The sequence below is a fragment of the Taudactylus pleione genome, unplaced genomic scaffold, assembly GCF_031769625.1.
Source record: "Taudactylus pleione unplaced genomic scaffold, aTauple2 ptg000916l, whole genome shotgun sequence".
NCBI classification, from domain to species: domain Eukaryota; kingdom Metazoa; phylum Chordata; class Amphibia; order Anura; family Myobatrachidae; genus Taudactylus; species Taudactylus pleione.
In genome coordinates, this window is record NW_028285317.1 from 296,206 (window position 1) to 321,214 (window position 25,009).

Genomic DNA, 25,009 nt, shown 5'->3' on the forward strand with positions numbered 1-25,009 from the left:
CAACAGAGGGATGGTCCTCCTACTGTAATGCTGAGTGACCCCCACTGGGCCTGCATGCAATCACATAACAGGAGTGCTGAGCTGCACTGTGCTTTATTGAGAGTAAATCCTGCTTTGCTTTGTTTTGCTGTCTCTGTGTGTGTGTGTGAGAGGAACAATCACCCTCCCTCACCCACTCCCCACAGGAGGAGATAACAAGCAGCAGCTATCATCAGGGAAATCCCTGGTGGAGGGCCTGGGCTGGCGGCGGAGGAATGCCGGATGCGGCCCCCGCCCACCTCTCAGTGCAAGGGAGGAGTAGGCGGGGCTTAGCGTTACTAGTTACCAGAGTGAGGTCACCGGCCGGATCCTCATTCTCATTGTGCACATTCTGATCACTCACTGCAGCAATGGCTTATCCAGGAGCTGGAGGGGGCTACTATCAGGCTGGGGTAAGTCATCTGCACACGGAGACCCCGGGGCGCCGGTAATGTTGGGATGCTAGGTGGACATAGGAGGTGTATTTATGGGTGCAGTTTAAGTACCGGGATTGCTGTGCAGTCATCTGCGTTCTGCAATGGGCTGCTTCTTGCAGGTCCCAGGGGACTGTAACTAGGCTGTCCTCCTGTACATCCATTAGTGTGCTGCTGCTAAGATGCAGGGGGAGGGTTTCTTCATTCCCTTACACCAGGTTTTGTTTTTACCCCCATTGTTATGGTAATATTTGCTATATGCACCCTTCAGAGTGCATTTTATTCAGAATACCTGCTAAGGTCCGTGCAATTGTCGTGCATTAAATTGTAAAAAAAAAATATCTATTTTGATTGCTTTATTTTTTACTATTAAATGATTTTGTTGTATTTAACTGACGGTAGTGCCCTTTAAACCTGTCTAGGCTATCCCTTGGTTATGCATAGCCCAGGTCTACAATCCAGAGTTTTTTTTTTTTGTACTATATCAGTGATTTTCAAAATCGGTCCTCATGGAGCCCTAAAGGCCACTACACGATATCTTTAACAATTTGGCTGATTCTGATACATAATAATGACAAATCGTTAAAAATGTCTAGTGTGTAAGCGCTACATCGTGTACTGTAGTGCTCGCGCTCCCGTGGGGTTGTCGGCCTCATGGCCTGATCTTATGTACTGCATGTAAGATCAAGCGATGCGGCTGGCGATCCCATGCAGTGCTATGCGGGTGGGCTGGCATATCGGGCGGTCGGACACCAGATCGCCCAGTGTGTACGGACCGCACTATGTCGGCGCTGGGATTGTTGACATCGCTGGCCAAACACATTGTTTAGTGTGTACCCAGCTTAACAGTGCTTGTTCTCAAGGTCTTCTCCAGAATAATTAGCACCACCTATTAATCTGTTAGTCAATTCTAGCTAGCTGATCTGGAAAACATGCACTGTTATGGTGCATACACACTGTCAGATAAAAAGGACGATATAAACGATAATGATATGATTTTTTTTTTTTAGCCACCTCCATCGATGCACGGGTGGCCGATATCGACTATCGCCTGTTCATGCAGACCTACCTGGTCAATATTGACCAGGTTAGCCTGTTTACTGTAGGGACCCGCGATCAACGATCGTTGGAGGTGGTTAACGCATGTGCTGGATGTTCGATATCGAACATGCAGGACGATGAGACAACGATATCTGATCGTTGTCTGATCGTCCCGTGTGTACGGGCCATTAGAGTTCCATGAGGATCGGATTTCAGAAACTGTGCACTATATTACTATGCAGTCCAGTACATGATTGTTTTATCTGGTCACTCGTGGGGCCAGTCACTATGTTGTAAGTGGAGACGCTTAGGCAATGCTTCCTACTGTTGGTGTAGTACTTGTAATAGTTTCACTTCCTTAGCCAGGTAGTAGTACGTGACTTTAGAGATGTATACACAACCTTAAATAGATAGAAGATCAAAACTATTGCAATTTCCTTTTTTCTATCAATAATGTTCACTTTTAAGGGACTGATGAAGAGGCTATGTACTAAGCCTTGGATGGTGATAAAGTAACAGCCAATCAGCTCCTAATTGCCATGTCACAGGCTGTGTTCTAAAAATGACAGGAGCTTAAATAAGTTGGTATTTTATCTCCATCCAAGGCTTAGTAAATATACCCCTGGATAAATCGATATATAGGTGAACAAGGACAGTCATTTAAAGGTTTAAAAATAAAGGATTCATTAAAACAAAGTTTAGTTCATGTTTTGTTTTCAGCATTTCCCTTTACACCAGACTAGTGACTTGTCCCAGCTCCGCACTGGAGCAATTTTGAATTTACGGAGATGCATTAGTCATTTTCCCTCCTGACATCAACACAATAAGAATTCGTTTTGACGTGACACGCAAAAGGGCCTTGTAAAGTTGTCCATGAGCAAAACCCTTAGGTCAACTCCAGCCACATTTAGGGGTCTATTCATTATCTCTAAATTTCTACAAAAGCAGGTTAAAATGAAAATGTTCACCTGCTTTTGTAGAATTTAAGTTTCTGGTCCATTCATCAAAAAGGTAAGTCAGGAGATGTCACAGATACCGCCTGCTTACCTTTCACTTCCGATGTGACCCGCTGTCCCCATACACTAGTATCACAGATACCTCCTGCTTACCTTTCACTTCCGATGTGACCCGCTGTCCCCATACACTAGTATCACAGATACCTCCTGCTTACGTTTCACTTGCAATGTGACCCGCTGTCCCCATACACTAGTATCACAGATACCTCCTGCTTACCTTTCACTTCCGATGTGACCCGCTGTCCCCATACACTAGTATCACAGATACCTCCTGCTTACCTTTCACTTGCAATGTGACCCGCTGTCCCCATACACTAGTATCACAGATACCTCCTGCTTACCTTTCACTTCCGATGTGGCCCGCTGTCCCCATACAGTAGTATCACAGATACCTCCTGCTTACCTTTCACTTCCGATGTGGCCCGCTGTCCCCTTACACTAGTATCACAGATACCTCCTGCTTACCTTTCACTTCCGATGTGGCCCGCTGTCTCCATACACTAGTATCACAGATACCTCCTGCTTACGTTTCACTTGCAATGTGGCCCGCTGTCCCCATACACTAATATGGGGACTGAAATTCATCAAGCTCTGAAAATACAATATTTTCTGAGCTCGACTGCGGGACCATTCGCCATCTTCAGATGGAGTTTGCCCCCGCTCGCAGCCCACCCCCGCTCCTTCCCTATGGGTAGAGTCCCGGGTTGCAAAGAAGGTCCTTTTTGGATCCCTCCACCCGTGTCTGGCTCCTTTTGCCAGACGCCGGAGCTTTATGCGCCTGCATGAACTCTAACTAAGTTGCACTGCTCCGAAAGAAGCAGCGAAGCCACTTCGGGGAGACAGCTGATTTTTGGATCCGCTGTTTCCGTACCGGAGCAATGATGAATTTCCCCGGCACTTGCAGCGTGTTAGTATGTTAATTATCAGGTTCCATTCAGACCCCGATACTTAACATAATGAATAGACCCCTAAGTGCCTGTGCTTTATTGTCATGCCAAAGCAGCCTCTTACCGGGAATTGGACTAGTTTGAAATGAAACTGTTGTTTTTCACATAAATGAAATGGGAACCGTAAAAAAAGGAAAAACTGTAATTTTGTATCAGTAAACATGGCTTACATCAATTTTTTGGAGAAACCGGGTAATTCGTATCATTCTCTACATCAGTGTTGGCTAACCTTGACACTCCAGCTGTTGTGGAACTATATATCCCAGCATGCCCTGCCACAGTTTTAGCATGCCCTAATAGCAAAACTGTAGCAGTGCATGCTGGGTTATGTAGTTCCATAACAGCTGGAGTGTCAAGGTTAGCCAACACTGCTCTACATGGTATAAAATAAAGTCATTCGTTGTGTGCCAAGAAAGCACTCTACGTCCCTTTCTTCATTGACTTACTTCACTAAAATCGTCACTGCTCGGATCCCTGTTGTCATACATTATTGTTTCATACACCTAAAGTTTTCTCGACAAATGCTCTATAGAATAGTGGAAACTGCATCAAAATCCGTCCAGTGGTTCTCGAGATTAGCCCCAACACACAGACAGACGCCTATTGGGGATTTTATTTGATAATATTATGTATAGATAGAGCTCATTTCTTCCTCCCTGAGTGGAACATAAATTCAGCACGTAGGCCTTTTTACTCTCTAAAGTTGGGCACCGCTACTACAGTCAGGTTGTGGTGGTTTGGTCATTCTTGTTCCAAGTTTGCCTAGTGAGTGACTGTCGTGGGGCTGCCGTGGTTGTGCTTTTCATTGGACAGGCTCGAAATTTTGGGTGGCTAATGATTACTTTGTTGTGGTCGCATTATCTTAAACATCCAGCAATAAATAAAGAAAATAAAATCTGCAACCTATATGTTGAATTACTTTATATTTGTGACCTTTGTACTGCTATATCTTGTCGACTAGTTAAGCATTAGGTATTTCCCGGACTTCGATTTTGGGTAGGTCCTTTTGGTTTTATGGCATGCTCTTATCATATGTGGCTTGGGTTACCTGGCAGAGTTTAACATCCATCAAAATGCCGCACCATTAAATGCCTGCATCCTTAAACTGTCTACACAAATGGTGAGCTCTAGCAAACTTTCTAAAGAGTATTAGTAGATGTATGGCTCTTACCAACAAATCAGAATGTAGCTCATTCATCTAGTACACAGGTTCTCAAACTCTGGGCCTGATTCAGATCCGCTCGCGAGCGCTATGCGCTCGCAAGCGGGTCGATGGTGGCCCAGTGCACATGCGCACGACGGAGCCGGCTCCGTCGTGCGCATGCGCGAGACTCGGATAGTGACGGCCAAGCCGTCGCTCCGGGTCTCGCAGCAAAGGGGGCGTGCTGTCGATGTTGAGTGACAGCACGCCCCCTTTGATGGGCGGGCCAGGGGCGTGTCTGCCCAGACGGAGGCGTTCCCATGGAACGCCTACCGTCTGGGGCCGGCCCCACTGATATCACAAGTGATGTCGGTGGGAGTGCTTTCGGCTCTGTTAGAGCCGAAAGCACTCTGGGGCTTGCCGCAATGAGACCCTACCACAAGGGTCTCGTCGCAAGCCCGATGGTCTTGACCATCGCAACCATCTTCCTGCCCGCTTGCTATAGCTGTGGGTGGTCACCCACAGCTATGCGAGCGGCCAGGAGTCTGCTCTAAACAAGGACGGCCCTGATTCAGAGCTAGCGCTCTGTCAGAGTGTCCGGCTCTGAATCAGGGCCTCTGTCCTCAGGACCCCACACAGTGCATGTTTTCCAGGTCTCTTCACAGAATCAAGTGAAATAATTATAACCACCTGTGACCTTTTAAAATGTGTCAGTGAGTAATGAATACACCTGTGCACCTGCTGAATGACCTGGAAAACGTGACCTGCGTGGGGTCCTGAGGACAGAGTTTGAGAACCACTGATCTAGTACAGTCTATAAAATTACAGGTAGAGCTTGATTGGTTGCTATGGTCCACACCTCCACTACATCTCTGTAGAAGGTTTGGTAAATCGGCCTCCCCAAAACTGTTATCCCCTAATGTGCTGCAAGAGGAGGGCACAGCCAATGCATTTTGGCCCTCATTCAGAGCCGTACGCTCTGAGCAGAGCGCACGCTCTGAATGAGGGCCGTCCTCCATAACTATGGAGCGTCCTCCTGGACGCTCGTATAGCTGTGGGTCACCACCCACAGCCTATACGACCGTGCAGTTTGATGGCCGCGATGGTCTTGACCATCGCGACCATCAAAACTGTGAGCCGGAGCCTGCGGTTGAGGTTTTCAACCGCAAGGCCCGGAGTGATTTTGGCTCTATCAGAGCCAAAATCACTCCCACTGACATCACTAGTGATGTCAGTGGGCCGGCTTCTGACGGTAGGCGTTCCCTTAGGAACGCCCCAGTCAGGGAGGCACGCCCACCAAAGGGGACGTGCTGTCAATCAACATCGACAGCACGCCCCCTTTGATCAGACACAACGAGCGAAGGAAAGTCCTTCGCTCGTCGTGTCTGGCGCATGCGCACGACGGAGCTCCCTCCGTCGTGCGCATGCTCAGTGCAGAACATCGACCCACTTGCGAGCGGACAGCCGCTCGCGAGTGGGTCTGAATCAGGCCCTTTGTCTGGTGGAAGGACTGCACCTACCACTGATGGTCATGGTATATCCTGGCCATTCATTTAATATGAAGTAATGAACTCCATGTTTCTGTTCTGGCCAAAAGAATTCAATAAGCTTCTTATATTCTATATTCTTCTTATGTCAGGCTTGGGTAACCCGTGGCTCTGCAAATGTTTAGGAACTACAAATAAAATATGACTGCAGCTAATGGGCGTCTTATCAGAGCAACAATTGAATTGCTCCGATAGATGCCCATTAGGCAGACGCCCAGCGCACTTACAATTGAATTTACCCCACAGTGGACAAATTGTCCAATGAGGTCTCCCCATATGTGACCATCCATTATATGCTTACTATCAAACAAACATGCCTGTAAGGAAAGTACCTGTTAGCTTCACTTGTATGATAGTTCTCAACAGTGTTTAATTATTGTGATGTATTCCCCTCTTAAGTAAGTGTAACACCAGCTATAGACATTAACTTTTAGGTATGTCAATTAAAATTGACCACTAATTCAGGCCATTCAGTCCCCATGGCCTAAGCGGGAAGCAGTATGAACAGTGATCGCAAAATACGCGCTATAGCACGTATTTACGCGTTACAGACTATGAAGGACTCCGTTTTTTAAAATGACTGGGGCCCTGCAGGAAGCGCTGTGTGCGCGCCACAGCAGCCAGGCCAATGACATCCTAAGCCGCTCCCCCACCAATCACCACAGGCGGCAGCGCCGTCTCCTTCAATCGGCATCTGATCCTCCGCCTCCCTGTCACGTGACGCTGCTGTGCTCTCTCTACTCAAGATCTCTGTAGCTCCGAGTCCTCCCTCCTGTTCCCTGACACCCTGCGCGCCTACGGCGGGCAGCACTGGCTGACATGTGACACTGTGTCCCGGCCCTCCATGCTGAGGTGTGTGGCTTCTGGCAAGTGACTCCGGATCCAGTGTTCTCCTGGGCCGATCTACAGACCCCAACTGTGTCCAATATAGTCTGCCAAGATCATGGGCTCCAAGAAGGGGCACCTGAACGGTGAGTAGCCGCTGCCCGGTGCTTATGAAGTCTTCCCTGAGTTGTCAGTTTGTGTGGTGGGGAGATTTCTGTGTGGTGCCAGGGTGCTCCCACTGTGTAGCGGGAGCCTTCTTTGCGATGTCACTATGTGTTGGGACCCTTCTGTTTGGCGACAGGGTGCTGCTAGTGTAGTACCAGTGTGTGGTGGTGACATTGTGTTTTGTGACCCTTCTGTGTGGTGGGGTCCTTCTGTGTGGTGCCAGGGTGCTTCCAGTGACAGTGTTTGCTTAGGAACCTTCTGTGCAGTGCCAATGTTTGCTGAAACACGTTTGTGCAGTGCCAGGGTGCTGCCATTGTGTGGTGGGACCCTTCTGTCTAATGCCAGTGAAATGCAGTAACCCCCTCCTTGCCCCCCAGTACTGCACCAGCAGTTATTTACCCTTGCCTCCACCCTACCCCCAGCACTGCCTGCCCCTTGTCCCCTCCTTGCCCCCCCAGCACTATCGCAACTGCTGTTTGCTCTTGCGCCCTACCTGCCCTTACTCCCCTTTTCCCCCAGCACTACCCCATCTTCTTCCTGCCTTTACCCCTAGCTCTATCCCAGCTGTTACTTGCCCTTAACCCCCTCTACCCCAACTGATACGTGCCCCCAGCATTGTTGCAATTGCTGCCTGCCATCAACCTCCATAAAATGTGATGGGACCCAGAAACAGTGGAGTAGGACCCCAATTTTCTAAAGTGAGGGGTTTTTGCTAACCGCGATTACTGATGAATGGTGGATTGAGGGGTACATTTCTCATTCATTCCTTGTGTGCAGTGATCTGTGTGAGGGGACGTCATTGTCTTGAGAAGATCAGGGCCGGGTTCAGAATGGAACATGATGCAAATCATGGTCTGTATTCATATAACATTAGAAGGGAAATTGTAAGCTAAGCTACCTAATGGTTCATTTTCAGAGAATATATAGGTGTGCAAAGGTCCTACGGAAATAGGCGAACTATATATTTTATTTATCTATAATAATAATATTTTTATTTAATGCTGCAGATTATTTTTCCACGACAAATTTGTACATAAATGACCAAACGGCCAATCAGATTGTAGACTGGACGGCCATCTTTTTTTTTTTTTTTAATATATCTTTTATTGAAGCAATGCACAAAAAACATAAACATTTCTTACAATGCGATAATACATGTACAAAATCAGATACAGTTAGACCCAATGAAACAGTTATTACATAGGGCATAAAAATAAAGCTAGTGATGGTGACAATGAAACAATACTCCTTCATTTTCTACATAGCTTACAACGAATAGGTTTGTTCAGATATTAGAGTACATACATTATAAATCATCGATTACTCAATTAAACAAAATAAACAACACATAATACAAATAGAAATAAACTGAAGAATAAGAAAATAAAATGACATAAAATTTAAATAAAATAAAATTTTCATCTTTACATTAACGCTCAATAAAAATGCCTAGCTGCTCTAGTAAAGGAAAAGATGATAGTGCACATTATACTGGTTGCTATAAACAAATGTTTGCAGGTGATATAAAGCGTACTGGGGATGGCTTCTATTCTGTTGCTGGGATGTGAGTGCTATTGATAAATGAGCTGCTGTACTCTTCACCGTTATTGTCGTTGAGGTGTGTTGGTAACCACCACTAACGTCTCAGCACTAATATACACAGGTGTGTGCATTACTAATCCCCCAACGCTGACTCATAGAAAAGGAAAGCAAGAGCCAACACTGATAACGGAGTACACAGTATATAAAAGTTATTATGAACCTTCCCCTTAAGTTTTCTGCACATTCAAGATACAGAAGAAACCTGACATACTGGTCTATTTTTTTTTGCGTGGTTTATGCAATAAAGAGCAACACAGTGGTTAGCATTGCTACCGTGTGTGTGTGTGACATGCTTGCATTTTAGGCAATTTAGATTGGGTGTGGTATAGAAGCTCGACAGTGTCTGGATATATACTCCAACAGATCGACACCAGATGGTAGGCGGACAAGAGGTTGACATGGACAATAGGTCGACGCAAGTTGTTGTGTTTTTTGTCATTTAAGCCTAATCTTTACTCTGACCCAAACCTTCCCCTAGTACCTAAGCCTCCTCCTAGTGCCTAACCCTAACCTCCCCTCCTGCAATCTAACCATAATGCTTCCTCTAGTGCCTAAACCTAACCATCCCTTTCCATAGCATATCCCTGAAGGCCCCCATACATCAGCAATTGATTGCAGCGATCGTGCAATTTGCAATCGATTGTGTATAAAACTTTCCCAATCGATTGCAGAATTGCCACAATCGATTGGGAAAGATTTTTATACACAATCGATTGCAAATTGCACGATTGCTGCAATTAATTGCTGATGTATGGGGGCCTTAACCCAGAGGTTCCCAAATGCGGTCCTCAAGGCTCCCCAACAGTTCAGGTTGGAGAGATTTCCATGGTTGAACAGAGGTGGTTAAATCAAATTGACTGAGGTACTAATTAAGTCAGCTGTGCTCAACCATGGATATCTCTAAAACCTGAACTGTTGGGGGGCCTTGAAGACCGCGTTTGAGAATCTCTGCCCTAACCTTAAAAATTTTGAAAAAACGTGTCAACCATTTGTCCCAGTCGACCTATTTAGACACTGGCGATATTTAATCCGGATGCCATCTAGAGATGTAACCTCTAATGGGATGAGAATGACGAATACTACTTGTACAGATCTGCGTAATTAGTGGTACTGTATAAATATACTATTATAATTAGCATTCCCGCTAGGCTGTTATAGCAGGGCGCTGCGCCCTGACCTCCTTCTGGAGGGCAAAAAGCGCCCTGCCCTCACCGCGCAGCGCACCGCTAAGACAGCCTGCGGGTGCCGTCTTCACCTGCGGATCGCAGTGTCCTGCGGGTGGGGAAATGTGTGGTGACCTGGTCATCGCTGCTGAATAGACGCTGGGCGCATGCGCCCGACTTCTATTCTACCTGTCAGCAGCGCTTGGGGGCTGCCCGGCGTGTCCGTAAGTTCCGGGCACACCCCCAAGAGTGACGAAAAGGTGACGCGTCTTATAGACATGCCCCCTTTTCAATGGCCACGCCCCATTTTCGGGTGCATGCGGAAGTGCCCTCTCTAGCGCCCTGCCTGTCGCTGGAGCTAGAGTGAACGCTAATAATAATATTATGATGTAAATGAAAATGCTTTTTCATTTAAATGATTCTAACAGGGGAAATCAATTTTTATTTTTTTGGGCACCTTAACTAATGCTTGCACGATGGAGCAATTAAATTGGCTTGCGTGCCCGGTGCTTTTGGGTACTCTAATTTGTGGACGCCCAAAACAACTGAATTGCTCTGTCAGGTGCCCATTAATTATCGCTGGCCAAAATGCAAATGAGCTCCCCCCTAAATGTTAAAACGTTCACATCAAAATAGTGAAAAAAAATAATTTACCAGTACACTTATATATATATTTCTACTTCAGGGTCCATAGGGTATCCACAGGATACCTTGGGGTATAGGTGTGACGTCAGTCGCAGGGCACCAAAGAGTTAAGCTTTCAGCCTCCCAGGATGCACTAGGTCCCCCTCCTATACCCCGCCCCCGGGCCAAGGCACCTCAGTTTAGTTTGGTGCCCGGCCGGAGTCGGGTGCACCTGTTGGAGTGGGGGCTAGAAGAGCCCCTGAAGCTTATTCTTCATGCAGCTGTGGCTGCACAACTGGATGTACAGCATGGACAGTCAGTCCTGACGTCCATGCTGTCTTCCCTACACCCCGCCGGTACCAGAACGCCGGTACTGATCCGGGGATGCTGGTGGGCGTCTGGGGTCACAGCTAGCGGTGACCCCAGATGCTCCGGACCATGGCCGGATTCAAGGGGGACAGAGGTAAGCAGCGGGGTCCCGCGGTGGGTCCCCGCTGATCACATGGTCCTAAGTCCCCAGGCAGGGGGCTCCCTGGGGACTGGCTGCAGCGTGGAGCCAGGCGACCAACCTGCGCTTCCACTACCCCCTGGGACAGCGGACCGCAGCAGAGCGGTAGCGCTGCGGCGTCCCAGGGGTTAAATGCATGCCAGGGGAGCGCGCCTTCCCTGTCTCACAGCCGGCGCCTCCCCCGCTGCACACAGCCCTCTCTGCATGCTGCCGACTGGTCCTGTGGCAGCGCTCCTCCCCCAGGCCAGCCTCCTCTCTGCTCCTCGGCGGCCATCTTCTCCAGAACGCATGGTGAACGCTGCTGGAAGCGCTGGACGGAAGCATCGTGGTCTGGGTCCCCCCGCATACCTCTCCTCCGCTGTGGTCAGGTCTGTGTATGCAGCGCTGTGTCCTACCAGGCCCTGTGTCTGTGTAGTTGAGTGATCAGCGCTGTTAGTGCAGGAATTGTTATTTCTCTGCATTGTATGTGACTGTGCTAGCACTGCTGCCTGTAATCTTTTCTTCATCTAAACTGTCAGCTTTATTACTGTCCCTGTTCTTTCTGCTAAAGCCCTTGCGGTGCGGTGCTGCAGGGTGGTCTCTCGCCTATTTAATACTTAATTGGTGAGAGAGGTCACATACGTGGTGCCATCATGTCTGAAAGTGATTTTCCCCTCCGGCTACAGTGTACCACGTGCAAAGTACCGTTAGCGGAGGGGGAGGGTAGCGCGGAGGGCCTTTGCCGGCAGTGTTTGTCCATGGCGCGGCCTATTACGGTTACAGCACCGGTACAGGAGCCGCCCTGGGCTTGTTTCGCTCAGGCGTTAACAGCTTTAGTGGGCCAGTTAGCTCCGCAGCCCGCGTTTACTCCGATGGGTTTGTCCCAGCAGTCTGTGGTGTCGTCACCCATGCAGGGGTTCCCACGACAATTGGTGGTACCCCACAGTCTCCCTATTTCCCCGCTCCCGGGTTCTCAGGAGCCAGCGTGGGTTAACTCCCTGACGAGTTCTGTACAGCACTTGTCGGATGTGTTGCAAGGGGAGTCTGTGATGCGGCCTCATAAACGGCCGGTGGCGTCTCTGTCCGCTCCTTATGAGGATGACGAAGGGACGTCTGATGATGGGGAGATTCTAGATCCTTACGATCAGGAACCTCTCCATACTAAGGACGCTGATGCTAAGTCCAAAGTATATATTCCTGGACTTATTCGGGCGGTCCGCACAGCCTTGGTGATTGAGGACGAAGTTCCCCCAGCGGCTAAATCTAAGTATGCCTTTTTCAAAGATGTGAAGGGCGATGCCACAGTCTTTCCTCTTTCGGGTCAGTTGGTGGACCATTTAGAGGAGGCGTGGAAACAACCTGGCAAAAGATACCAGCCGCAGAGACGCCTGGCGGTGGCTTATCCGTTCGCGGATAATTATTTTGCGAAGTGGGAATCCCCTCCACAGGTGGATTCTCACGTGACCCGTCTTGTCCGTAGTGCCACATTGCCGATGCCATCCATGTCCTCCCTTAAGGATGCTACGGACCGCAAGGTAGAAATCTGCCTGAAGTCCGCTTATTCCCTTGCAGGGGGGGCAGCACGGCCGGCTATGGCCATTTGCTGGGTTGCCAGAGCGATGGAGCGCTGGGCGGATTCATTAGAGGCTTCTTTTGAATCCGACTGTCCGGCCGATCAGGCGGAGTTGATTGGCAATCTCCGTGATTCGGCCACCTACATCAACGAGGCGGCTCTAGACATTAGTACTCTGGTGTCTAGAATTTCTTCAGCAGCGGTAGCTGCTCGTCGCACCTTGTGGCTGCGATCCTGGAAGGCGGACGCAGATTCCAAGAAAGGTCTGGAAGCGTTGCCGTTTACCGGAGAAGTTCTCTTCGGTCCGGATCTGGATAAGATTGTGGCCACGCTGGCGGCAGCCAAATCTGCCTGTCTCCCGTCGGCCGCTGCTCCTTCTGGTTCGGGACCATCGTCCTTTCGGTCATCTAGGGCCCAGGGCAGGCCCAAACCACAGTCGTTTCCTCGACAGGCTGGCCCTAAGAAATCGGTCAAGCCCCGGAAGCAGGCATGGAGTACCAGACGTCCGGCCCCCAAGCCAGATGACAAGCCTGCGGCCTGACGGTCCGGGCCTCCCTTTGGGGGATCCCAGGGTGGGAGGCCGCCTGCTACAGTTCGCCCAGTGTTGGTCGACCACTACGACAGACACTTGGGTTCTGGAGGTGGTTTCTCACGGATACGCCCTCTCCTTCCGGCACAGACCCCCGGCTCGCTTCTTCACCACGGGTCTCCCATCAGACCGGAACAAGGCTACGGAGCTGCGGAAGGTATTGCACACTATGCTCCAGGCTGGAGTTATAGTGGCGGTTCCATTCTCCCAGAGGGGCCAGGGTTTCTATTCAAATCTATTTTTGGTACAGAAACCCAATGGGTCATATCGTCCGATTCTCAACCTCAAAGCACTCAACAAGTCTTTGCGGGTCCCGAAGTTTCAGATGGAGACCCTACGGTCCATCATTCTGGCGCTGGAACCTGGGGACTACTTGGTGTCATTGGACATACAGGACGCTTACCTGCATGTCCCTATTCTTTGGCGCCATCAACAGTTCCTCAGGTTCGCAATCAGCAGCGACCACTTCCAGTTTCGGGCGTTACCTTTTGGCCTGGCAACAGCACCACGTGTTTTCACCAAGGTGATGGCGGTCATGGCGGCTTCTCTGCGGCTGCAGGGAGTCCGCATGTTGCCGTATTTGGACGACCTGTTATTGGTGGCAGGATCTCCAGAGCTCCTGTTACGCCACTTGGACCTGACCATTGCACTGCTGCAACGGCACGGCTGGCTAATCAACTGGCAGAAGTCCACTCTAATCCCGTCTCGGAGGATTCTGCATCTTGGAGCCTTATTGGACTCGGGACAGCAAAGGATCTTCGTGACGGAGGACAAGATCTCTGCTTTACAGTCAAGGGTGCGCAGTTGTCTGCACAGCCGCCGGGTGTCCTTACACTCGGCGATGAGGTTACTGGGCTCCATGGTGTCGGTGTTCGACATGGTGGAATACGCCCAGTTTCACTCCAGACCTCTGCAGCACCTGATCCTGTCCAAGTGGAACGGGCTGACTCAGTCTCTGAAGTCCCAGACGATTGTGCTCACCCAGGAGGTTCGCCTGTCCCTTACGTGGTGGTTACAGACGACCCACCTCAACAAGGGACGTCCGTTCTGGGTTCCAAATTGGGTCCTGTTGACAACGGACGCCAGTCTTCGGGGCTGGGGAGCAGTTTCGGGTCCACACTTGTTCCAGGGCAGGTGGACGCCGACAGAAGCGGAGCTTCCAATAAATATCTTGGAACTCCGTGCGGTCTTCAATGCTCTCCAGCAGGCACAGCGGTTTCTCCAGGGTCGCCCGGTGCAGGTCCAGTCGGACAACGCTACCACCGTGGCCTACATAAACAGGCAAGGAGGAACTCTCAGTCGGGCGGCTCTCGTAGAGGTCTCTCGGATCCTGGTTTGGGCGGTGCGCAATCTTCCGACCATATCAGCGGTCTTCATCCCGGGAGTGCTCAATTGGGAGGCGGACTTTCTAAGTCGCCAGGACGTTCATCCGGGGGAATGGTCCCTGCACCCGGACGTTTTTCAACTACTGGTGGACAGGTGGGGTCTTCCAGAAATCGACCTCATGGCGTCCCGGCACAACAACAAGTTGCCGGTGTACGGGTCTCGCACAAGAGACGAAGGGGCGTCTCTGGTGGATGCTCTGTCCGTCCGGTGGACGTTCCGGTTCGCATACCTGTTCCCTCCGGTCTCCCTTCTTCCACGGGTAATCCGGAAATTCAAACAGGAAGGAGGGACGCTCCTGTTGATAGCTCCCGCGTGGCCCAGACAGCACTGGTTCTCAGACCTTCAGGGTCTGTCCGTGGACATTCCTCTGCGGTTGCCGCTACGACCGGACCTTCTGTCTCAGGGTCCTTGCCTTCACCCGGACCTGACTCGGCTGTCTTTGACGGCGTGGCTGTTGAGACGGCCATGCTGAGGTCCCGGGGGTTTTCCAGCTCTGTGGTGCGTACCATGTTGCGAGCTCGGAAACCGTCTTCCGCGAGGATATACCATCGCGTGTGGCATACGTTCTTCCAGTGGTGTCGACCGAGAGGTTATGCACCGCGGGAGTTTCGTCTGTCTCGGATTCTCGCCTTCCTGCAAGCGGGACTAGATCATGGGCTTCGCCTTGCTTCTTTGAAGGTACAGGTTTCGGCCCTATCTGTCTGGTTTCACCGTAGGATTGCTACAATCCCGGATGTGCGCACCTTTATGCAGGGTGTTCTCCGCATTCAGCCGCCCGTTGTTCCACCTGTGGCGCCTTGGGATTTGGCTGTGGTCCTGAGGGCTCTCCAAGGACCGCCGTTTGAACCACTGGGCTCAGTGGATCTTAAATGGCTAACAGCTAAGACTGTTTTCCTTCTGGCCATTGCTTCGGCCAGACGTGTTTCTGAGTTAGGGGCTCTTTCTTGTAGACCCCCTTTCTTGGTTTTTTATGGGAACAGGGCAGTGCTCCGCACTCGGCCCGAGTTTCTTCCCAAAGTTGTTTCCCAGTTTCATATTAACGAGGAAATAGTTGTTCCGGCCTTTAACTCACCGGGTCTTTCCGTGGGTGAGGCCTCTTTGGATGTTGTGCGGGCCTTAAGGACGTATGTTGACCGCACTTCTTCGTTTAGGAAGTCGGACGCTTTGTTTGTCCTCTTTGGCTTCCGTAAAAAGGGTTGGCCTGCTTCAAAGCAAACTTTGGCAGCCTGGATCCGTATGGCTATTTCTGAAGCTTATCTTCATGAAGGCCTACCGGTCCCTCCTTCTCTGAAGGCTCATTCCACTAGGTCTGTGGGTCCTTCGTGGGCAGCTCGACGTGGTGCCTCGGCAGTTCAGATCTGCAAGGCTGCTACGTGGTCTTCTGTCCATACCTTCGTGAGGTATTACAGGTTTGACACCTTCGCCTCTCAGGATGCTTCCTTCGGGCGGCGGATTCTCCTTTCTGCACAGGAGCGTCCCCACCCTTAAAGGATACTGCTTTGGGACATCCCCAAGGTATCCTGTGGATACCCTATGGACCCTGAAGTAGAAAATATGAGATATGGTAAGAACTTACCCTTGTTATCTCTATTTCTACGAAGTCCATAGGGTTCCACAGGACTCCCGCCCTGTCGCACCTGTGCTGCAGATGGGCTTTGCTCTGGTCACCGGTTTTCCGTCTCCCTCTGGTGAGAATGTGATTCTTGTATGTGTCCAGATCTTTGTTCTCTCTCTTCCTTCTCCTCCTCCGGCCTATGGCTTGGTAACTAACTGAGGTGCCTTGGCCCGGGGGCGGGGTATAGGAGGGGGACCTAGTGCATCCTGGGAGGCTGAAAGCTTAACTCTTTGGTGCCCTGCGACTGACGTCACACCTATACCCCAAGGTATCCTGTGGAACCCTATGGACTTCGTAGAAATAGAGATAACAAGGGTAAGTTCTTGCCATATCTCATATTATTTTTTTTTTTAACTATGGAATGTAAGCTTCACTGGTGCAGGGACTGGTGTGAATGATTAAACATTCTCTGTAGAGTGCAGCTTAATGTGTCGGTTCTATATAAACAAAGGTTAATTAATAATAATGCTGTACACAGTGTATATTGTTACACATAGCTGTAGCGCGCGCTGTATAACCTGCAGTCTCTGCCCCGTCTGGTAGTGGATGTCTCTTGCTTACGTTGACCATTTCTTCCAGCAGAGTAGATTGTGCAGACGCAGTGCTGCGTGTCACTGCCTGATTGCAGTAAGTGGCCTTGTGTCTTCTCTGTAGGACATAATTGCTGCACTGTATTGCGCAAGCCTGCCCGTAATTGCTTGCTTTTTTCAGGTGCTCTTTGAACTGCACAGTAAGTTTTGTCTGTGCCCTTATTGCAGGTATTTGCAAGCTTAGAGACTGCTTGTTCCCTCCATGTGACAGCTATACTGATCTAGGCGTGGGGGAGATAATGCTGATTTTACATTTGGCTCCAAACTTTTTTTATTTTTGAGTGTTGTGTAAACTAATGTTCACTTTATGTGGTCATTTATACTGAGATTTTTACTTATTTCATTAAGCAGGATGTGATTTCGTCCTTACCACCTTCTTTGGTGGACGCAGGGCGTAGAGGAGATATCCTTATTAGGCACCGGTGGGAGGGTGTGTATGTATTTCATATCTCCAACTATACCGCCAAGAAGAAGTTTGGCACTCTGGATAGTAATGTCAAATAAAGGAGATAATATATATATATAATTTCATTCACACCCGTTTGTTTCCTTGCAGTATGGCGGAGCACCCGGAGGTCCTGCGTTCCAGCAGCAAGATCCCATGTATGGCTATTTTGCAGCGATTGCCGGCCAGGTGGGTTGAGTCCTTTGTCAGAAGTAGCTGATGCCTTCAGTAATCTCTTCTGATATAACATTTTACCTAAATGCGTACTGAGAGATGTCCGTAAAGCTGACCAAATGCTGCAATATCAGGAAATGGATAAAAGTTGACTGAGGCCTATACATCAGGATTGTATCTGGCCAATTCGCCGTTCTCCCGATGCCTTGGTCAGAGTATCAGCAAAATCCAACCTGTTAGAAATTCCTCACTTTCAGCAATTCCAACCCAGAAATTATTGGAATCGGCGAGTCATGGATTTCTAACATGCTGTATTTTACGGAAACCACCACCACCCCGACAAATCGACGGATGGGATTGGCATTGGGGAATTGGTCCAATGATGGCCCACACTAGTTGTTTATAGGAGTTGGGTACGAAATACTGGCATTCGGGAAGCCTGCTGTCAATATACCGACAGCGGCATCCCGATGCTTAGTATCCCGACAGGGGTCCAGTAAGTATGGTAACCCTCCCCCCTTTCCCTCCCTAACCCACTGTTTCTGCATTAGTGCCTGGACCTAACCCTAACCAAACCACCCTCAAACCCAGTACCCCCCCCTGGTGGCGTCTAAACCGAACCCACCCACCACCCTGCGGCTATGACCTATCCGGCCCGCTATACTTACGATCGGGATTCCAGCGTCGGGATTATCTCGAGACGCCATCCCGGCTGTAGGCATAGTAACTACATCCCATTTAAAGTGCATGTTGGAAAATGCATTACATTTCAGCCAACTTCCCCTTATTGCTCGGTGACCGGAGAGCCAAGGTCGGCTGCGCGTGGCCAGATTACACGTTATACTTTTTGAGGTGAATTAAATTTAAAGCAGCGATGTTCGGCTGCGCACAAATTGGCCATTTACGGTAGTGCCGACATGGAGGTACGACGGAAAACATGCAATGCCGGCAGACGTGATTTGTCGTCCCAGAACGGCACATTTCATCCATTGCGTAGCACTGAGTGACTTAAAATCTCGTCCGCATTATTCATTTGCAAAACAATCTCGCTTCAGTCAGTCCACATCCTATCTTTCTCTGGGTGCGGACTTAATAAAACTCCTTGCAACCCTAAAACTTTTGAAAAAAAGGTTTCCTTGGTAGATCTATTCATAGTTTAAATATCAATTTAAGGCGGGGAGTAGTACGTTGTCGTTTTGCAAGGAACCCTACAAATAATTGTACAATTACACGTGTTGCTGTAAAACATGCTGTGATAATTGTTCCTTCATTAAAGGATGGTCAGATAGACTCGGAAGAGCTGCAGAGATGTCTCACACAAGCCGGCATGTCAGGCGGATATAAGCGTAAGTGTTTAATGGTGGTGGTCCAGCAGTCTAAAATGACACCCGTTTCGTTACCATATTATTATTACTTGGTGTCCGTGCTTTTTGCTGTACATGTGGATTACAGACCATGTTTTATAAAACAAGCAACTTCTGGTTTTATAGATTTGTATAGGCTTTAAGCTTGGTGTGTATTTGCTAAGGCGGAGACTTGGGACTATTGTTTAAACACATTACAACTGCTAGTTCCTGTTCTCTAGTGATTACTGCACGAGCTGTTGAATGTCAGCGTTTAAACTGAACAATAGATTGGGGAAAAAGCTTTGCACTATTTTGAGTGAGTGGTTTTGCTGCTGGCCTGGCTAAACATTGCTTTTAGCATTGTAACAGAGAATCTGCTGTGTGTGACATCATCTAGGCAAAACCAAATCCTTTTCAAACGAGTGACCTCCTCATTAATAATAAACAGAATGCAAAAGCATAGGAGTATAAAATGTACTTGTGTGACACCACCTTTAAAAGTGATTTAATTTTGAATTGAGGAATTGTCCTTTAAGGGAACATGTAATACGTGTGAGGTGTATATAATGCAGAATATAGCTGGTGAGATGAAAGGGATTAGAGGGCCAGATGTACTAAGCTCTGAAAAGTGATAAACCACCAGCCAATCAGCTCCTAACTGTCATTTTTCAAACACAGCCTGTAACATGACAGTTGGGAGCTGATTGGCTGGTGGTTTTTCACTCTGCAGTTTATCACTTTTCAGAGCTTAGTACATCTCTCAAATTGTTCCTAATCGGTTTTGTAACTAACTATTTGGGTATTGATTTGGGGGCAAGACTACAAGACCTTTGTAAAGAATAATGAAACAATCAAACCCATGTGGTGCAGCAGGGAACAGCAACAGCTTTACCCCTGTCTGTTCTTTGCTCCAGGGAATAAGTCATGTTCTTTATATCACAACATGACAAAGAGCCCTCTTTGCTACTATATAGTAGGAATATATATATATCTCCAATAAAATGCCAGGTAGAAGGTGCTCCTACAGTCGGGTATGAGTGGTGGTGATCACCCTTGGAACAGTGATAAGAAAATAATAATCTTCAGAGGTAATGAGAAAATATGTAATAATAAGAAAAAGCACTTTCCATTGAATTCAGGGGTCGGTCTCCGTTCGTGTTCAGAGATACTTTCATTCACAATGGATCATGAATGTTTCACAATATATAGAAAAATGGAGGTGTTGTCAAACACAATTTATTGACAAATCCTCATTAAAATTCAACCTATAAATGGCAAATAGTGTTGCTCAGATAAAAGGTGGAGGCTTACCAGGTGTATGTAGATAAATAAAGATGGAGGCTCTGGAACCTCATTCCGGCTTCCCTGCAGCAGAATTCTGGATGAGCTCCTCTCCTATCACCAGTCGCCAACTTGTTTTGAAATAAACTTTTTTTTTCCATGCACGTTGGCAGCTGACCGTACGAATTAGCGCCTTCTATCCTTGTCCCAAAATTGTGTATTTTCAGTTACTATATGAGGTTATTGGGTATAACCTGGACAGATCGAGGCACTCCCAGACCTCATGTACTGAACCTCTTAAACCTGTCTCTTTATTTTTAACTGTATGTAGGATTGAATTTTTTATTTTAAGTAAATAATTTTAAATATATTTTTCACTGGTAAAATGAGGTTGGATCCATTGTTCCAGCGACACCTGCGCACCTAAAAATAAATGTTTAAATTAGCGATGAAATGCAGCAGCGATTTGCGCCATTTGTTGACTAGCGAGTACGTCTGCGGGTCTGGCAGCTCACACGGTCACTACGCATTCCCACAGAAGCTTAGGGTCTTTATGCTGATTACAATCTGCCACTGACAAACTGAGCATTTGTAGACCTAGTGCAGATATGTTCTAGTTATAAATGAGGAATGATTTCATGTTAAATGTATGGCCTTTATGGTTGACACTGACTATTGCAATTCATTAACCTGTTTTGTTTTTTTCTTTTTTTCTTACAGCCTTTAACTTGGAAACCTGCAGACTTATGATCGCCATGTTGGATGTATCTTTTGTCATAATTTTTTTATATATGTGTATGCATGTATAATATACACACTATACTACAGACCGCTTAATTTTAATAAGACGGATCATCTAATATAACATGATTATTGTTCGTATTAAAATACTTATTGTATTCTACTCACTGGCATTACACAACGCATTGTGGAACATCTTATCGCCATCTTAGGGGAATGTGTGTACTACAACCTGAAATGATTTGGGGTTGGTTACGAAATGTTGACATCATGTAGACAACGATGAATCGTCTACATATTAGAATGTTGACGTTTCGTCTTGGTGTCCCAGCGGTAACCTGCGTTCTCCTAGTAGCTCCAGCGGGACCTTCTGGGTCTCGAGTCTTGCGACAGTCACTTCTGGGTCAGAGCTCTGGTTCTCTGGCGTTCCAGTTAGTATTTTTCCGCTACCTCTAACCCTAACCTCCACCTGCTGCCTAATCCTAATGTCTCCATTTCACCTCTCGAACCGTTGCCTTTTAACAGTGGTAACATCACTGTCGACATGAATATCAACATAGTTATTGTTGACTTTTTGGGGGCGTTTCAATTGCTAGTGCCGACTGCTCTGTCTACTGGGCGCCCGACGGAGCATTTCAATTGTTGCTTTATTCAGCGCCAGCTTTTTTGCTCACCCTCCTGAGGTGGCGAACAGAAGTGTGCGATAAGTCCTGGTTTTGGGCGCCCTAACCAGGACTTTAGACTGGCTTAGCCGCTTTGTGTGGCTAAACCCTGTCGAATTGGGCTCGATTGATTTAATGGGCGCCCTAAAATAACTGAATTGCAACATTGGGCTCACTTGACTCCATTCTCACTATATGTTGGTGCCTGGTGAATGATGCTATGTAGGTGATTTCCTTGACACTCTTTGTTAAGAGGGACATGTCGGGCAAGATGGGATTTAATGAGTTTAAAGAACTGGGAATGGTGTTAAATGGATGGAGGCAAAACTTCATGTCATTTGATGCTGACAGGAGTGGATCCGTTGATGGGGTGGAGCTACAGCGAGCCCTGGTGACTATGGGTGAGTATGAGAGAGGGCAGCCCTCTATATATCATTTTGTATAGTGGGGGCAGCCATTATTCATGTTCAGTCTATAGATATGCAAGGAAACATTGACGAGGCTGTGGCACGCAGCAGGAGTGCTGCCTTCGAGTATGCGGGGTGTGGTAGCCCTGAGAATAAAATGTGCTAGGCGAGAACAATACTGCTGTCATAACATACTGTAGGTGGCTCCTGTTGTAGAGACTGAGCTCACGGTCACTGTCATTTCTCCACCGTTTCCATGGCGGCCACAGTATAGTCGAAAGGGTTTTGCAACAAAACAGGAAATTCTTCTACTTGTCTGATACTTCTACATGTGTTTCAAAGCGAGGTTTTTACTTCCTGAAACTGGGTTCAAACAAAAGTTTTACTGAATGCAGTGCCCAGGGCAAGTACATTTTTACCTTTTTTTTCTGATTTCGGTGATTACTGGGTTTCACATACGTAAGCCCAAATGTAATGCTGCGAGTTGCAGGCAACAGCGAGATTTTAAGCGATTTAGTCGATAAATTCAAAGTAGAAATTGGTTGGTTTTTATTTTTTATATATAATCGTCACTTTAAATCCAGCTGCTAAATTTAAATCTGACTTCAGCCCTCAACTTAAGCTGGCCATACATGCTACAATTATCGGGGCGATCCGCCCGATATCCGCGGGTCTCCCCGATAATTGTAGCATGTGTGCGGGTGACCGAGAGTTAAATATTGCTCGGTCGGGCATGCCAGGTTGTCCAGCATGCCTGTCCGATGCGATATTTAGAGGTAAACTGTCGGCCGCATCGGGCAGTGTATGCCCAGCCGCGGCTGACAGCCAGACATTTCCTGTGTTCCCATGGAAGGAACAGGGAAATGTCTCATCCCCCGGGGGCGGAGCGCAGATGTCAGGGCTAATACACTGTGAGAAATCTCAGTGTATGCCGTGGACATCTGCGGCTGGCAGGCTGCCAGATAAAATGTCTGTCGGTCTGGCAGGCATTTTATCTGGCAGTGTATGCCCAGCATTAGTCTACTACGCTTGGACCATAGTTTATTACTAATCATATTGACCATCTGGTGATTTCCTCTTACAGGAGGAAAGTAGAAAATTATGCGATAACTATTTTCACACCAAGAATCAAAGTTGGTACAAAAGACGCCCATGTGAAGTCTCTAACTTTTGATGTTTTTGTTTTTTATTTTCTTACTGTCTTTATATGAGGCAATTGGGTCTTGGGGACAATGAAAAGTTGGCTTTGTGAGAGCCAATAATGGCAAATGCATTTATTTATTTTTTGCCTAATATGTTTTAGGGTATCGACTAAGCCCACAAGCACTTAATGTGATTGTACGAAGATACAGCACCCACGGGCGAATAACCTTTGATGATTACGTTGCTTGCTGTGTGAAGCTCCGAGCCCTTACAGGTATGTTGGTGTGTAGTTTAAACAAAGTGAGGTTCTCTGGTTGATTGTTTTATATCGTCCTTGAACTGGAGGCCTGATCTCTGACCAGAGCGTTCGCTCTGAATCAGGGCCCTCTTACCTCCAATTTGGAGCGGCCTCTTGGACGCTCGCATAGCTGTGGGTTACCACCCACAGCTATAGCGAGCGTCCATGATGATGGTTGCGATGGTCAAGACCATCGCGACCATCGGGCTTGCGACGAGACCCTGCGGTAGGGTCTCGCTGCCGCAAGCCATGGAGTGATTTTGGCTCTATCAGAGCCAAAATCACTCCCACTGACATCACCAGTGATGTCAGTGGGGCCGGACCCAGACGGTAGGCGTTCCCATAGGAAAGCCTCCGTCCTGGCAGCCACGCCTCCGGCACGCCCACCAAAGGGGGCGTGCTGTCACTCACCATCGACAGCACGCCCCCTTTGGTGCGAGACCCCGAGTGACGGCTTCCCCATCGCTCGCCGGGTCTCGCCCATGCGCACGACGGAGCTCCCTCCTTCGTACGCATGCGCACTTCGGCACCATCGACCCGCTTGCGAGCGTACAGCGCTCGCGAGCGGGTCAGAATCAGGCCCTGGGTACACACTAAACGATGTACTGGACGATCTTGCGATCATCAATGGCTATCGGATAGTGTGTACCCCCCAAATCATTGTTTGATGAATTGGGTGGTCGCATCTGCTCATCAGATTGGACGATGTGGTGTTATTACATTAAACCTGTAACGTTTATATATCATTTTGTCGTACGTCTGCTCGTGCAGTGTGTATGGCGATGCGAGAAATCGTTACATCGCTGAGGTGTCTACCCAGCTATAATCTGTGCGATTGTCCATTTGCAGATATGTTCAGGAGAAGAGATGCAGCCCAGCAGGGGATAGTGAGTTTCCAATATGATGATGTGAGTAAGACGACGACCAAATGTATTGTTGCTGAAATGTTGGAAAGGGAGATTTCATATTGTCATGCAGGCTATGAGTGTACATGATGGTGGCGTTGGACTTTGTACAGTAGGAATAATTCATCACATTTACTCCAGGTTTGCAGAAAGAACCCTTGGTAAATACTGGGTTTGAGCTGCAAGCTTGAAATTAATGATCGTGCGCTACTTTGTTAAAACCTGATGAGAATGGGTTTGGGTCTAGCCGCTGTGGGTGGAGCCTAGACAGGAGGTCGGCATACACCTGACGCTCCACACATAGAAAATCTGCCTGATATGAGATGCACGAGCGTGTATGTAACCAATAGTTAGATGTAGGATCCATGCATTGCGGATTTTAAAATAATGAAGACTTTTAGCTTTACTGTAAATGACATTTGCACTATAAATGGGTTTGTCCACTTATCGCCAGCCAGCCCGCTCTCTCTGTGTCTAACCTGCCGGAACATATTGCAAAGTAAATGTCTCTACCTGAAACTGGGAAGCTGTATTGCGCTGTGAGTTTATGGCGTAGGGTTGTTTCATTAATGGGCAATATTTAATAGCTGCTTTTTCTTACAGAAATATTGACTATTGTATATTAAATTCATCTCGTGTTGGTTTTGTTTCAGTTCATACTGAACGCGATCAGCGTCTGAAACACGAGGGACGGAGAATTACTGCATTTAGCCTGTAAACAGCGCCATATCTTATTTTTTTTTTTCCCTGGAACTGAAGTGCTTGTTGAAATGTAACAGCTTGTGTGTATTTTGTAATGATTTTTATATATATATAAATCAATAAATGCAGAATGTACAAAGAG

The 25,009-nt window shown here is 47.9% G+C and overlaps 1 protein-coding gene across 1 annotated transcript; it reads left to right on the forward strand.

The window, feature by feature from the left end:
- The first annotated feature begins 257 nt into the window (after positions 1–257).
- On the forward strand, positions 258–25,009 carry SRI (sorcin). The gene is made up of 8 exons (XM_088459607.1): positions 258–431; positions 17,320–17,397; positions 18,659–18,728; positions 20,730–20,773; positions 21,666–21,813; positions 23,123–23,236; positions 24,110–24,168; positions 24,819–25,009. The coding sequence occupies exons 1-8, from the start codon at positions 390–392 to the stop codon at positions 24,843–24,845; spliced, it is 582 nt and encodes a 193-aa protein (XP_088315733.1). The 5' UTR covers positions 258–389; the 3' UTR covers positions 24,846–25,009.